The following is a 15,303-nucleotide window of genomic DNA, read 5'->3' on the forward strand; positions in this document are numbered from 1 at the left end:
CTGCAGGAATGATGGGCACGGGGGTGGGGAGTGTCATGTAAAGGACCTGAGGAGGGGGCCCCTCGGAGGCTGAGCCATAACCAGACCGGGGCATGGAGAGGAGAGGCCAAATTCAGAATCTGTTTGGGGCGTTGGTAGGGACGGCCCCGGGCGGCGGCAGTGGCCTGGGGGACGTGGGTGGGCGCTTTGTGTTCTTATCCTTAAGGATTTCCAGGTGGGGCTGGAGCGGTAGCACAGCGGGGAGGGCGTTTGCCTTGCACGAGGCCGACCCGGGTTTGATTCCCAGCATCCCATATGGTCCCCCAAGCACCGCCAGGGGTGATTCCTGAGTGCAGAGCCAGGAGTAATCTCTGAGCATCGCTGGGTGTGACCCAAAAAGAAAAAAAAAAAAAGATTTCCAGATGACTCGTAGGGATTTTTTTTCCTTCTGAAAAGGGGGCGAAAGGGCCAGTAAGTCGGGGCCCTCTGGGTTGGCTGGTCCCACAGTGACTAAGCCGGGCCCGGAGGAGCCTGAGAGCACGAGAGATTCCACTCTGTGCTCGAGTCTCTGCGTCTCTTGATTTCTGCTTGCCCCCTAGAAGGAGGACGTGGCCCACCCCTGCCTCCCCCCACCCCCATCAAATTCTGCCTGCCAAGCCGCAGTGTCACTGGGCCAGGGTCCCGGGTTCGATGTACCTGCGGGTAATCTTCCCTCTGGGTCTCCCGGCCCGGCCGTCACCTACCCTAGTCGCTCCCCAGGGATTGGCGGGTTCCAAGTTACCCGAAGCGCTGAGCACAGCAGCCCGGTGCAGCTGGGCAGGCGTGGTCCTGGTCTTGGGGGGCAGGAGGGAGAGGCGGGCACCGAGGTCCCGGCTCACCTGGCTGGTTCCAGAGGGGCAGGCGGGCGGGCACCCGGGCACACCGGTGCCTGCGCAGTGGCGCCCACCCGGCAGCTCCTCCTTTGTGTAAAATGGTAATGAGGCCATTAGGAGCGGCTCACCTGAGGAGCAGCTTGTGAATCCGAGGTAATTAAACACCTCCCGAGTGAAAGGGAAAGGCCGGCGGGGTTAAGTGAGGAATCACCCGGCACCGAGGCCTCCGGAGTCTGCCGGGGAGGCAGCGTCAGCGAGGGCCGGAGCAGGCGGCGTGTTGAATGCCCAGATTAAGCCAGTTTCCTGCTCCTCGTGCTGGTTGGCGCAGGAAGTCCCACCATAGGGTCCCAGATGCTGGGGGGTGGGGGGGTGTCTCGTCGGTCCTCCCTGGGGGGACAGCAGAGTGCAGAGAGCGTGCGGACTGGGACAGCTTCTCACAGCAGACCTGTCCTGGACGCCCAAAGGTTGACGCCAAAGGACCCCCGGGAGAAAGTTATTTTTCTGGGCCTCGGAGCAGAGGTGGGGTCGTTGCCCACCTTGTGCCCGTTCCGGTCACCACTTCTGACTTACGAAGGCAGTCCCTCCTGCCTGCCCTAGGACTGGGGCGTTGTCACTGGCCCCCAAACACGGTCCACTATTGGCCATGGGCATGAATTCCTGGCCCCAGGCCCCATAAAGCACTCACTGGGCACTGGGGGCTTCCCCCCCCATACACACACTGTGCTGTGACCTTCCAGCTTAGTGAAGGAGTGCCAGGAGTCGTTCCTGAGTGCAGAGCCAGGAGGAACCCCTGTGCATGGCCAGGTGTGACCCAAAAGGGAAAAAAGGAAAAAAGAAAATGTTCAGAGGATTCCCAGGCTGCTGAAGTCTTAAGCTGTTTCATCTCATTATTATTATTATTATTATTGTTGTTGTTGTTGTTACTATTACTATTATTATTTTATTTATTTATTTACTTTGTTGGGTCATACTCGGCAATGCACAGGGTTTACCCCTGGCTCTGCACTCAGGAATGACTCCTTGCAGTGCTCGGGGAACCATATGGGATGCTGGGAATTGAACCCGGCTTGGGGGCGTGCGAGGCAAACGCCCTCCCCGCTGTGCTGCCGCTCCAGCCCCTGTTTCATCTTTAAATGGGGCCCTGACAGCCATCCTCAGAATGCTGTGGGACCCTGAGACAGCCCTGCGCCCCGGCCCCCCGGAGTCTCTGGGCGGCTCCCTCGCCCGCCCCTGCTGCCTGCAAACATCCCTTCCCGTTTCTCTCAGGGTGAGGGGTTCATGCACCCACGGGCCCTCCTGGCCTCAGCCTCCTCTCCAGCCTCACCGGAAGCCAGAGTCCCCCGGCCTCTCGCCGCGGAGCCCCGTCTGGCCGCGGGGTCTCTGCACGTGCCGTTTCCCACCTGTGCACACGGGCCCTCCCTCCCCTCCGTCTGCTTCTGCCCGTCCTGAGGAGCTTGGGCCCAGCCCTCTGGCCTCCGGGCAGCCTGCCGTGACCTGTGCCACCAAGCCTGGCCCAGGGCAGCGTCACCCACCGCTCTGGAGTTCGGCTCCATGCTGGGCCTCGGGTTCCAGGGGGCCTGTCGCAGTCTGCTCTCCGCCCTGCAGAGCCACAGGCGCGGGGTGACCTTGGCGAGTGTGGGGGTGGATCTGAACCACCCCCTTGCACACTCGTCACCGGGGGCCATGGTTGCGGGGTGGGGGCGGGGGATGGGGGAGTTTGGGAGGGTGAATGGTGCACCCGGCAGGCCTGCCTCGGGCACAGGAAATAGTGGATGGGCAGGTTCCCAGCGGCCCCAGAGGCCAGAGGCCCTCGCAGCAGCCTGTGTGCTGGGACCGTCCCCACCCGGAGATCCTAGGGGGCGTTTCCTCCTCACTGCCCTCCCGTGCAGCTCTTGTGCGATGGTCGGACCCCAGAAACCACCCAGCCCCTCCTGCTTCCCTTCTGCTTTGACCACGGGGCACTCCTAGGTGAGCCCTGCAGCCCATTCTCGGACCCTGTGTAAGAGCGCGAGACCTCCCTCTGCACACAGCTCCCCTTCCCACCCCCCTGCGTCTCCCTCCAACAGCCCTCCCCCCCCACCCCGCCCCTGCTCTCCTCTGCTTCACTTTCGCTGGTGCCTGTGTGCACGCAGGCGGCTGCTCTTCCTCAGACGGCGAGGCTGGCGGTGTGCGATTGCACGCACTCGGTGTGTGAACTCGCAGGGCGAAGGCGGGGTGCGCCACAGATTCCTGATATTTAATTCAAAGAGGAAATGAAATTGGAACTGAAAATCCCCGGTGCTGTTTGAGCTCTGAATCCTGGGCTTGGATTCAGACCCCTGACGACGTGGCCCGCTCGCTGGGTTTCTTTCTTCCTGGACGTGGGACCTACCCCCTTCCGCCCGCCTCCTGCCCCGTCGGCAGGGACCGTCCACCCTGCCTCGCGGGACGGGTGGAGGAGTTAAAATCAGAACCGTGGATGAGAGCGCTTCCGGGCTCACAGGCTGCCTGGGAGGTTTGTCTGGTCTGGGGGGCACAGCCAGCCCCGCTCAGAACTCGGGGGTCACTGCCGGCAAAGCTCCGGGGAAGCCCCCAGGGCACCAGGAATCGAACCTGGTTGGCCGAGTGCGTGGTTGGACAGTGTGCACTGCCCTGTCCCTTCAGCCCTGTTTGTGTGTGTGCCAGAGACGGGCTCGAGGGCTCAACCGCCGCTGAGCTCTCCCAGGCCTGCCCGAGTGCCGCCTGCGTCCTCCAAATCCCCCTCCAGGGCCCCCTCCGAGCTCTGTGGGCGTCCAGGCTGCCCTCACCCGGGTCTCCTTTCTCTCCATCCCAGATCTCGTCGCTGAAGAACCGTCTGAAGAAGGTGTCCACGACCACGGGGGACGGCGTGGCCCGAGCGTTCCTCAAGGCCCAGGCCGCTTTCTTTGGGAGCTACCGCAACGCGCTGAAAATCGAGCCGGTGAGTAGCCTCTCTCTGGGCCAAGGCCGTGCGGGGCAGCCGGGAGCCTCCCAGCAGCCCGGGACTCATCTGGAGTCAGATTCGTCGTTGAGAGGAGGTTGTGCGGGTGCGTGGACATGTGGAGGGGGGCCGCAGGGGCCGCCTCATGGGGCTCATGGATCTGCCTAGACGGTCGCCCCGATGCTGAGTACAGCGCCGGCCCGTCACAGTTACAAAGCTTTCATGTTCGAGTTTCGGGCAAACACCCGCCCTTCACCGATGCGTGTTTTCTGCCACCCAGGTCCCCAGTATCCCCATGATCCCAACCCTCCCCCTGCCTGTGTGGCAGACAATTTCCACAGTGCTCTCTCTCCATTTTGATGACATTCGGTATTTCGACACCAGTCCCACTATTATTATCTGGGATTTTCTCGCCACCACTCAAACCTGCCGAAAAGGCAATGCTAGACAATTAGTTTTGTAGTGCTTGTTCTGAAGCGCATAAGGTGTCGTGTGGCCACTCTCGCGGCCACGTGCTCCTGGGATTCTAAAATTTTAGATAATTCGGGTCTGGAGAGATCTCTGCGGCGAGCGGCTTGGTTCCGAGATTCCGAGCTTCTTTCGTGTGTCTCTGGGTCATACTTGCCCTTGTCTCGTCAAGGAACTAACTACTCTGCAGGTGGTCCTGGCATAAATGGCCACAGAATCCACCCAGAATGGGGGGGAGTCTGGGGGGGTGCGGTTTCAGCCTCTTGGCTTTGTCCTACCTCCTGCTCGATCACCCAGCGAGCTGATTGGTTCCCGTGGGGCTGTGAGGGCACCAGCTCTTCCCCAGACCAAAGCCAGTGCAGCGCGCACTGCCTTGCCCAGCCTCGGAAGCACAGGTGCCGAGTCCTAGTATGAGTTCTGGAATGTTCCAGCGCTTTCTGTCAGGTGACTGCATGACAGTGTTGGGCAGTGAATTCCATGCAACCAGCTCTGCCAGCGGATCCTGGTCACAGTTGTGTGTTGTCGGTGCATGTCTGCTGCTGTGACCCCCCTCCCCCGCCATTACACTTGAAGTACCAAGAAGAATGTAGAACCTAGTTGTCCCCCCCCCCCACCAAGACCCCGTGCCTCAGGGAGCAGCTTTGAGCCCTCTTTGTGCCCTGCCCTTCACCCAGCACAGCCTCCAACTGGCCGAGCTTGCCTCAGCGGTGGGATAGGGTACTGGTCACCTAACAGAAGGGACCGTCTCTGAGCTTCCTAAGAAATGCCTCCTTTGGGTGCTCTAACCCTCCCACGTCAAGCCTGGTCCCCGGGTGCTGCTGCTGTGTCCTGGTGGGGCACCTCTGGGTCTGTGCAGAGCTGGCATCTGCACCCTGCCCCCTCCCGCCAAGCAGGCTCAGGGCTGTGTGGGGCGGGGGGGGGGGGCAGGCATAATTCAAGGGCAGTGCTGCTGCTGTCTCGCCAGCCCCATGGGAATGGGCGGAGTGGCCTGGGCTATGGGGAGCCGACAGGCACGAGGCATTTCCGTCCTTCGATGCTCTTCAATGTCAGGTGGGCGTCTGGACCCCTGTTAGGTCTTGGTACCCGTGGCCAGGGGACGACCTAGCCCAGACTGATTGTTTGATGGTCTCTGCACATGGTGCCGAAAGGCCCTGGGTATATGTGATGGAAACCCTGGAAGAGAAAGTCTTGCTGGCCTAAACCGGGGGGTCCCCAGACTGCTGCCCGGTGCCTCTAAGCTCCAGCGCCTTTGGCTGTGAGGTGAGTGTTAAGGGTTTGCATCGCCCAGCTTCTCCCATGGCTCTTGAGGGTCAAAGTGGGGGAGGGTCCCCTGCGTTGGGGGCAAGAACTGGCTAGAATTAAACCTAGGGGGTTAAAGGACACAGAGGGGACAGGGTGACAGTCCCCCCAGGGCCGTCTGAAAGCCCTCAGGCACAGTGGCACAGCCCAACAGCACCAGGTTAAACCAGGAACTTATCCAGGGACGGCTGCTGCTTTGCCCGGGCCTGAGGGGCCTGGCCCCGAAAAGAAGCACCCCGGCATCCTGGGCTGGCTGTGGTGTGACGAGGGAGTGAAGACCTGGTGGCAGGAACCCCTCGGGGCCACTTTGAGGAGGCAGTGTTGTGAGTTGGGGGTAGCACTGTAGCACTGTCATCCCGTTGTTCATCGATTTGCTCGAGCGGGCACCAGTCACGTATCCATTGTGAGACTTGTTGTGACTGTTTTTGGCATATCGAACACGCCATGGGGAGCTTGTCAGATTCTGCCGTGCGGGTGGGATACTCTCGGTAGCTTGCCGGGCTCTCTAAGAGGGATGGAGGAATCGAACCCGGGTTGACCGCATGCAAGGCAAATACCCTATCCACTGTGCTGTTGCTCCAGTTGGGGGTAGGGAGGTAGAATTGCAGGAGCACCACTGGGTGTGCCCCCACCGAAATAACCTACCAAGTAAATAAGCCAACATGGCATATGTGGGGAAGAGGGTGTGTCTGGCTATAAATGTGACCCATTGCGCTGGCTCCAGCCTGTCATCCCGTGCCGGGTTCTCTGTGCTGCGGGTGACAGCTGACAGACCTCCCACCCGCCGTTGGACCCGTGTGGACTCAGACACCCTGACCCAGAGAACTGGGTCTCGGGGGCAGTTTGAGGTGCTGTCGGGCTGTGCCGCTGTGCCCGAGGGCTTTCAGACGGCCTTGGGGGGACTGTCACCCTGTCCCCTCTGTGTCCTTTAACCCGCGAGGTTTAATTCTAGCCAGTTCTTGCCCCCAACGCAGGGGAGCCCCATCCTCCCATACAAGATCATCTGGGGGATTCATCAAAATCACAACTTTCCCGTGTGGCCGGGTCGAGGTGAGGGGCCGGGGGAGGTGGTCGGTGAGAGGATGGGGTGGCAGGAGTCCAGCCCTGAGGGAATGGGGGGGTACTGTTCGAGGGGGGCACTCATCTTTCAGCTGTAAGTCCTGCACCCGCTCTTACTGTTTAAAGAACCTGCACTGGACACGGTGAGCATCCCTGGCGCAGCACCTGGGGTCAAGGTGACCCACTAACTTGTTTCCACAGAAGGTTCTAGAATGGAGTGGGGACAGAGGGGAGGGCTGCTCGGTTTTGTGTTTTTGCTGTTCTTCCCTTAGAGACGTTCTGGCAGAGCAATCCAGCTCCCCAGTCGCTTGTCTTTGCGCCCAAGTGTGTTATGAGCATTTTTTCCACATCCTGTATAAAAACACTGCTTGCCGGAGAGGACGTGAATTAGCAGTAGAGCTCAGGCTTCGCACGTCCGAGGCCTTGGGTTTGCGCCCAGGACCTCCCGACCCGTCAGGAAATCCTCTTCCTAAACAGCCTTTTTAAGGGCTCAGCTTATCCCGCCTCCTGCGTCCCGGCGGATGAGGCACGACGAGGGGCTTCTCCGAAGGCCACGAAACCCTGGGACGGCGCCATAGCTGCAGGGTCCCAGCACGGCAGGGAGGACGCTTGCTCCACATGCGGCCGACCAAACCGGGAGCCCTGGTGCCACAACCACCCCCGCCCCCCATGAGAGATCTCTGAGTACAGAGCCAGGAGCAAACCCTGAGCACAGCGGGGGAGTAAATAGCATTTTTTAAGTAGGGCGTTTGCCTTGCACTCAGCCGACCTGGGTTAGATTCCTCTGCCCTTCTTGGGAGAGCCCGGCAAGCTACCGAGAGTATCTCGCCCCCACGGCAGAGCCTGGCAAGTTACCCGTGGCGTATGCAATATGCCAAAAGCAGTAATAACAAGTCTCACAATGGAGACGTGACTGGTGCCCGCTTGAGCAAATCGATGAGCAACGAGACAACAGTGACAGTGACAGTTTATTTTTTATCCCCTCACCCAAGTAATTTTTAAATGAAGACCACATAGCACCCTAACTCTGATACTGGTTTTTTTTTTTTTTTTGGATGGGTGCTGACGCTTAGGGGATCAGCAAGAGATCAAACCTGGGCTTCCCCATCAACCTTGGAGCCAACTGATGGGGAACCCCCACCCCCGCCCTAGGACCCCAGGACACTGGCCTGTGCATCCCCGGCCACAGGAGGAAGCTGGGACAGGAGCAGTTGCGAGCCGGAGGGGACCTGCCCCTCCTGGCGGCCCCCGCCGGGCTGCCTCTGGGACTAGCAGGAGTCAGCAGCCAAGTGAGCAAGCAGGCAGGGGCCAGGAGGAAGGGGTCAGCAAGTGGGGCCCACCCCACCCCTGCACCCGGCCTGGTAGCTGCGGGCTCTCGGATGGGACGCTAGTCAGACAAGATCTGAGTTGGGTGTTTTCAAATGGGCCGAGGCCAACTCCCGCTGCTGCTTTTCTGCTCCTGGGGCAGTTTGGGGGGAGAGAGGGGCCCTCCATCTGCACATCTGCAGCCCCTGCTCTCCCACTGGCTCCTGGACGGGGGGGGGGGGGGGGCTTGGGGGGAGGGGGGGAGGGAGTCCCGGCCTGGAGGCAGAGAGGGGCAGCCCCTCCCCATGGCGGGGTCCTAGCGCGCCACCCCAAGTCCAGAGCGTGGGTTTTGGGGTGGTGTTTTTTTGTTATTGTTGTTTGTGTTGTTGTTGTTGTTTGTTGTTTAGCGCTCTGTTTTGTTTTGTTTTGTTTCTGCTGGAAATCGAATCAAAAAGTGGCCGGAGGGTCAGGGAAGGGCTACCCGCCCTTTAGCAGCTCCAGCCGCATGCCAGGCTGGGGCTGTGTCTACCGTTCACCTTCTGCCCCAGGGACAGGCCACAGCCAAGCCCCCAGCCCACTTGGCTACCCCTCGTGGGGGACACAGGGTGCGGGTAGGGCTGGGAGGGGACGGAGGCTCCTGGCTCGGGCACTTCCTGGGGAGCCCAGCCCCAGGCTCCAAAGGCAGTTCCTCCCGTCGCTCCCTCCCGCCTGCCTTTGTTCGGGTTCTGTGCATCACCACCCCCCCACACACCCCTACTCTCCCCAACCCAGGGAGTGGGGGGTGCAGGCCGGCCCAGGGCGGGGGCAGGGCCTTGCTTGCCACCTCGGGTGAAAGAAACGTGGCCTCTGTCCACCCCGTGCCCACGGCTGCGTGCCCCCGGGCCTGCGTGGCGCCCTCGGGAGCGGGGAGGGTGCCTGCGACTCCCAAGGGCCGGTGACCCATTTTTCAGTCGCCGGGAGAATCTCAGGTGCAAGGCCCCAGACGGTTAACAATCGCCGCCAGAGCCCCCGCGTCCTCCTCCACTTCCCTGACAGGGCCACCGGCGGCCCCTTCTTCGTGTCAGGCGGCAGCCCGGGCTCCAGCTCGTTTATTTAGGCCTGTCTTGCTCTCTGACACGCCTCCTCCTCGCAGTTGCCAGGCAACTCGGAGCGCCAGTGTGTGTGTGTGTGTGTGTGTGTGTGTGTGTGTGTGTGTGTGTGTGTGTGTTAGGGATTAACTAGTTCGGGCTGGGGTCCTTTTTGGCAAAGGGGGGGATGAAAGATAAAAATGCTTTTAATTGCCAAGCCAAGAATTCCCCCGTCTTAGCCTGGTGGAGGATGGCAACTTTGGAAGGATGTAGCCCCGCGGTGTGGCTCTTAAATTCTTAAATTTGCTTTTTTTGTGTGTGTGTGTGGGGGGGTCCTCCTTCAAAAGACTCTCACTTGTCTTTCTCCCCCTTTGTTTATAAAATCGCATCATTATGACATCAGTGTGAGACTGGGTGGGGGGGCCACACACACACACACACACACACACACACACATACAGACACCGTCACCCTCCCCCCTGTCACCCTCCCCTTCCTAACACAGTGACCTCGGTTTTTAAGGAACTTTCCAAAATAGAATCGCGCTTTTTATTTCATCCTCTCCCGTTAGGCACTTCTGATGGCCTCGCGCCTGCTCCCTGGAGCCGTCCTAAGACAGACGGTGCCCGCGAGGGCGCTTGCCCCGGGCCTGCCCCCCTGCGGGTCCTTGGCAGAGGTTAGCTCAGAGAGCAGAGCCTCGGGCTGGGGGGTGGTGTATGTGTGTGTGTGGGGAGGGGGGGCCGTGGCTGACACCGCCTGTTCGGAGCCCGCCCCTGGGGAAGGGCCCTGTGGTGACGGCGTCTGTGCGAGCCGTTTACTCACCAGGCTCCTGTGGCTTCCCCTGCCGCCCCCCCCCCCCAACCCGAGCCATCCTGCTGGTTGGGTTTCCCCAGGGCCCACCGGAAGTAGATGCTTGGGTTTAGGGTACTGGGCCGGGGCCAGGGGGGGTCCCCAGAGCCTCCCCCAAAGGAGGCTGGGCTGGCGGGGCCCTTCCCTGCCCCAGACGCAACGCTGGCTCCTACCGCCTTACCCAGCAGCCCCTGATCTTACACCAGACTCTGCCGAGTCGCATGGATCCACCTGAACCCGTCCGAAGGCCGGGCAGTTGGGTGAAAGGCAGGCGGATGGCCGGGCTTTCGAGCTTGACCGGACGGCGCCGCGTTGGCGCAGGTCGAGGAAACGCGGGTGGATCTGCCTCCTGGTTCACACCACGGTCTCATGGTTTACAGAACGACAACTGCATTTCTGTGTGCTTCCGGCATAACGGGGCGTAGAAGGACATAGGCTGTTTGGAAAAGAGAACAGAGCGTCACCCCCCCCAACACCACCACCACCACCCCCGCCCCGTCCCACTGAAGTTGGTCCCCGCCCCCCCCGGGGGGCGTTCCCTTGGGTCAGGAGCCACGGGGCAGTGTGTGCCCAGCGTCCTGCCCAGGGCTGCGCTGGGATTCCAGAACCTTCTCTCCCTGTGGCCGTCGGCTCTCCTCCTGCCGTCTGCCACCAGCGCCGACACCCCAGGAGACATCACGGTGGCCGTCCGAGGGGCTGCGTGGGCTGTGTCGGCCGCGTGCCACGGGGGCCGGGAAGGGGGTCTCCTCGGACTCGGCCTGAGAGCATCTCGGATGGAAAGAAAGCCCCGTGTACTTGGGGTCTCCCTTGGCTCTGTGGTGGTCGCTCACCACTTTCCACTCTGGGGCATGTTCTCTCTTGAACACGCTTCCCCCCGTCTTGAACACGCTTCCCCATCCCCCGTCTTGAACATGCTTCCCCCCACCCCCCAAACACGTTTCCCCCTTCGTGCTCTCCTCTCCCACCTTTCTCAGCAAGTTTCCTTCCTGGAAACTCCTGACATAAAAAAGCCCTCTGTGGTGTCCACTCTCCTCCATGGGCAGCTGGAGGAGAGCCGGGACCCCCAGAAGGGCCTGGACCAAGCTGCCTCCGTCTTGTGCGAAAGAGGGTTGAGGCTTAAGGCGTTTGGTCAGGGCATCAGGGTGGACCCATGGAAGGGAGAGGGCCAGAAGGAAGGCAGGGGGGGGGGGCGGGTGGAGCCAGAGGCGCACCTCCCAGGCAGCCCGGTGCACCTCTGGGCTGGCTCTGGAAGCCTCCAGAGGGAGCTGGAGTCTTAACTCACGTCTGTGCCCAGGTCCGCTGCCTGGGGGCTCTGTTGTCTGGTCACTGTGGCACGTATGCTGAAATCTGCCGTTTCCACCACTGAGCGTGAGGTTCACGGCCTCCCTCCCTCCCTCCCTCCCTCCCCAGGGGGCCGGCTCACCCTGATGCCTTTTCAACTCTTCCGTCTCCCCAGAGATGTTCCAGTGAGCGGTGGGCTCCCTTCCGCCGTTCCCTCCGCCCCCGCCCTGCACCCCTTCCCTCGGTGCTCGCCCACCTACCTACCCTTGGAGCTCTGTGAGGACGCCTCGCCTGGACACCTCACAGGAGTGACCGCGTACCGTGCAGTGCCCCCTTTTGTGTGTCCGCCTGACTGTGCGGGACAGGCCCCCGTGGGGCTCTCCAGGGCGGGATGACAGTTCTCGGACTATGCCCTTCTTGTTTCTCACAGACCCCTGAGTTGTCTCCACTTTCTTCTTCTTCTTTTTTTTTTTTCATTATTTATGTTGTTTGTCTTGGGGCCACACCCGACAGTGCTCCGAGGAGCTGCTCCCAGCTCTGTGACTGGGAGTTGCTCCCCACAGTGCTCGTATTGAAGACGCAGCTGAGGCGTCCTGCGAGCTGCCCCCTCGGCCCGTCTCCACGGTCTCTGGCTCCCCCCTTCCCTCCGGCCCTCTCCCTCCCACAGCGCCACCCTGATGTTCTGAGCGAGCGCATTAAGGTTCCTCAGCCTTATCCCTCTCACAAGATGGAGGCACCTTGGTCAAGGCCCCTCGGGCTGCTCCGACTCTCCCCCGCCCACCACCCACCCCCCGGTTCCCAGGGCTGCTCGTGAAAGGCATCCCCGTCTGAGTCCCTCCTTCCAGTCCCCGGGGGCCACCCCCGGCCGCAGAGCTGCTGACCTTACCTGGCCATCTCACAGTCGGCGTTTTTAAGAGCAGCCAAACTGTTGTCCACACAGGGCCCGGGTGTTGTTTGGGGGGTTTTTTTGTTGTTGGGTTTTTAATTTTTTCCTTTTGTAAGTGGCCAGTAGTACATCTGTGAAGCATGGATCTGTCCCCATGAATATTCCGGAGGAGAAGCTTGTGAAAGATTTTCTGATTTTCCAGTTTATTTTAAGCAAGGAGATAGGGAATTATAGCCAAGCCCTACAGGCCTGCGCTCAGCAGACGCACCGACAGCAGGAGTCTCTGGTGGACGAGACGAGGGCTGGGAACTTACTGGTTTCCATTTCCCCCTCATCTCAGGGTGCGTCCCGAGCCAGGACCACGTCCTGTAGGGAGGGACCCGGGAAGGGACCCCCCCCAGCACCGGAGCTCTGGTGGGTGTGCCGGGAGGATGTCATCGGTGTCGCCACAGCCTTTGACCCTGTCGCTCTCGTCTCCCAGAAGCCGGGAGACACTTACCCTTCCTGCACTCAATTTTCCGATCTGTAAAATGGACATAACCCCAACTTGTGGGACTGTTGAGAACTGCAGCAGGGGGGCGGGGGGGGGGTGTCTTCCTGTTACTCTTTCGTGTCTGTTCCTGACAAGACTTGGGCAAGGCGGGACGAGGAGCGTGAGGTCTGCCGTGTTCTAGAACAGAGGCCGCACTTACTCTGCACGCATCATTCTCCCCGAGATCAGGCGGGCTCAAGGTTCATTCCCCCTTATTCCTACTCTCTAAAGTCACCCAAATCTTGGGCTTTGGTGCCAAATGATACATCGGGGGGTTGTAAGAAGTTGCTTCTTTATCCACTCTTTATATTGTTCACCAGCACTTCTAGGTAAACGTTTAAAACATCAAGGTTTTAGGGGCCGGAGCGATAGCACAGCGGGGAGGGTGTTTGCCTTGCACGCGGCCAACCCGGGTTCAATCCCCGGCATCCCATATGGTTCCCCAAGCACCGCCAGGAGTGATTCCTGAGTGCAGAGCCAGGAGTAACCCCTGAGCATCGCTGGGTGTGACCCAAAAAGAAAAAAAAAAAGATCAAGGTTTTAAACTTAGGGCATCCAGGGTGGAAAAATTAACACAGATGCACATCAGAGTGAATTTTTAAATGTAGGGGTGTGGGGGGATCACAGACTTTTTTTTTTTTTTGCTTTCAAAAAGTGTCTTTTTACCTCTTGGAAGACCGTGACCTTTGTTCAGTGTTGGCCCAGATTGCTCCCAGTCACCTCCAGGGACACTGGTGTCGCGCAGGAACAAAGTTTGGGAGTCCCGGAACCTTCCCACCCCTCAGTGAGGGCTCGCCGAACAGAGGGCCATTGTTCGAGAAGCGGACTTGCCCAAGGGAAATGCAGGCCCCGCGAGCGCGAGAAGACGAAAGCTGGCAAGGAATCCACTCAGACGCGAAGATCAAGCAAGAGTCGCTGACGAGTCCAAGGAGCACTGCTGAATGGATTAAACTGAAATTCCCCCCTCGCCCTAAAAGACTTGGAAAAAGGAAACACAGGCCCTCCAGGAAGAATTCCCGACTTGATCTCATTTTGTAATCCCGCCCTCCGCCACCCCGTCTCACTGCTCTGGGCTGCCGCCGTGTCTTGTGCTCCTTGTTCTCCCTCAGAACCTGGTAGTTAGTAGGTGCTCATGAAACGGGTGTGGTGGGATGACTCGGTCGGCGAGTGAGTGGCGCCTGTTTCCCCAGGCCCACAGTCGGAAAAGTCTGGCCATCCTCTGCCAGGGCTGCCAAGTAGCATTTCTTCCCTGACAAAGAAAAGGCAGTTTCCAAGGTGCTCCCCGCTTTGCAACTGGATTCTGAATAGCTTCGCCTGTGAGCAAGAGGAGACGAATCTCACACACTCAGGAGCAGCCCAGCGGCCGCCATGTGACAATTAGGATCCAGAGGGGCTTCCCCCATCGTGAACTTGCTCTTCAGCCCCACAACATTCAGTTCCCGCTTGCAAATAAAAACGCAGGAGAGGAACACGCATGTGAGTGCAGTGAGCAGAATCTGCGAGGTCACAGCCGTGAGCGCTGGTGGCTGTTATCCGTGTGTCACATCACAGGATGGTGCATTCGGGTCTGTTGTTCCTTTTCTTCCCCCCACCCCCTTTTTATGTTATTGCTTTTCGGTTTGGGGGCCACACCCAGCGATGCTCGGGGGTTGCTCCTGGCTCTGCACTTGGGAATCAATCATGCCTGCTGTGGCTCAGGACCGTCTGGGATGCCGGGGATCGGGCCGGACACGTGCAAGGCAGACACCCTCCCGAGGGATCTGTCACCCTGTCTGATCCATGTCCCGGCAGCGAGAGCGTGGACCCGTGATCTGTGCCTCGTACGGTGAGATCGGGTGCTGCGGAAGAGCAGAATTTCATCCTTCTCCTTCTCTCTCTGCACCCCCAACTCACAGGGGACCCAGTAACATAGCACGGCGGTAGCTTTGCTCAGGGGAGGATAGACTTGTAGATCCCTGCCCCCTCCCCCCGTCTTGCTCTCGGGGCCCCCCAACCCCGGATTTCTGCGGGGTGTGCCTCCATCCTTAGCAATCCGCAGCCCCATCGTATTTGGGGTGAGGTTCCCCTCACTTCCACTCTCTGGGGAAGGCCCGGAGGCAGCGCCCGAACTCAGACCCTCCATCTGCCTCGTTCCCGCAGCCACGCTCTTTCCTCTGACCGCTGCCACCGCGGTGCTCACCATATGGTCCGCGTTCCGTGCGGTCTGAAGGCATCTCAGGAGAGAGCCGCGCCGCTTCCCTCCGAGAAGTCAGTACCGCTCATCGGTGCACACGCTTCTTTGGAAAATGCAGGTTAAACCAACACCATTTATAAACTCTTTCGCAAAGGAGAAATGTCAAAATGTTCGGTATCTTTTTTAAAAAAAAAATTCCTTAATAGATCTTCTTAATTGCCTAATATTTTGTTGTTTAAATATTTGGTGTTGGTGGTGATAATTGGAGGAAGAGGGACGCTGCTGCCGTGGTCCTCCCCTTTTCCTGGGCTGACACCTAGTGGCCGGCATCCTCCTGGCAGCGTCCACCCCGGGAACGGAGCTTTTCTCCGTGGCACTTGCTCTGCAATTCATGTGTTTGCAGATGGATCTTGTTCTTCATCCGAAAAGTACCCTGAGCTCACCGCCCGCTTATTCGGGCTCCTAAGAACGCTGGGACTTGTGTTTGGGTGTGAAATCAATTGCGATCAAGCATGTTGATAAGAAGCACGTTTGAAACCTTGGGGTGTTGGTGACTCTTCCCCCGTCCTCTTCCCCCATGTCCCCCCCCCAACCC

The 15,303-nt window shown here is 59.8% G+C and overlaps 1 protein-coding gene across 3 annotated transcripts in view; it reads left to right on the forward strand.

Annotated features, from left to right (window-relative positions):
* DENND1A (DENN domain containing 1A) overlaps positions 1-15,303 on the forward strand; it is a 549,524-nt gene that overhangs the window by 415,901 nt on the left and 118,320 nt on the right. For all 3 annotated transcript variants that reach the window (XM_055143062.1, XM_055143108.1, XM_055143161.1), the window contains one exon: positions 3,664-3,789. In XM_055143062.1, the coding sequence (XP_054999037.1) occupies positions 3,664-3,789 (126 nt within the window). The remainder of the gene's footprint in view (positions 1-3,663; positions 3,790-15,303) is intronic.

Source organism: Sorex araneus, chromosome 1 (assembly GCF_027595985.1).
Source record: "Sorex araneus isolate mSorAra2 chromosome 1, mSorAra2.pri, whole genome shotgun sequence".
Taxonomy (NCBI): Eukaryota; Metazoa; Chordata; class Mammalia; order Eulipotyphla; family Soricidae; genus Sorex; species Sorex araneus.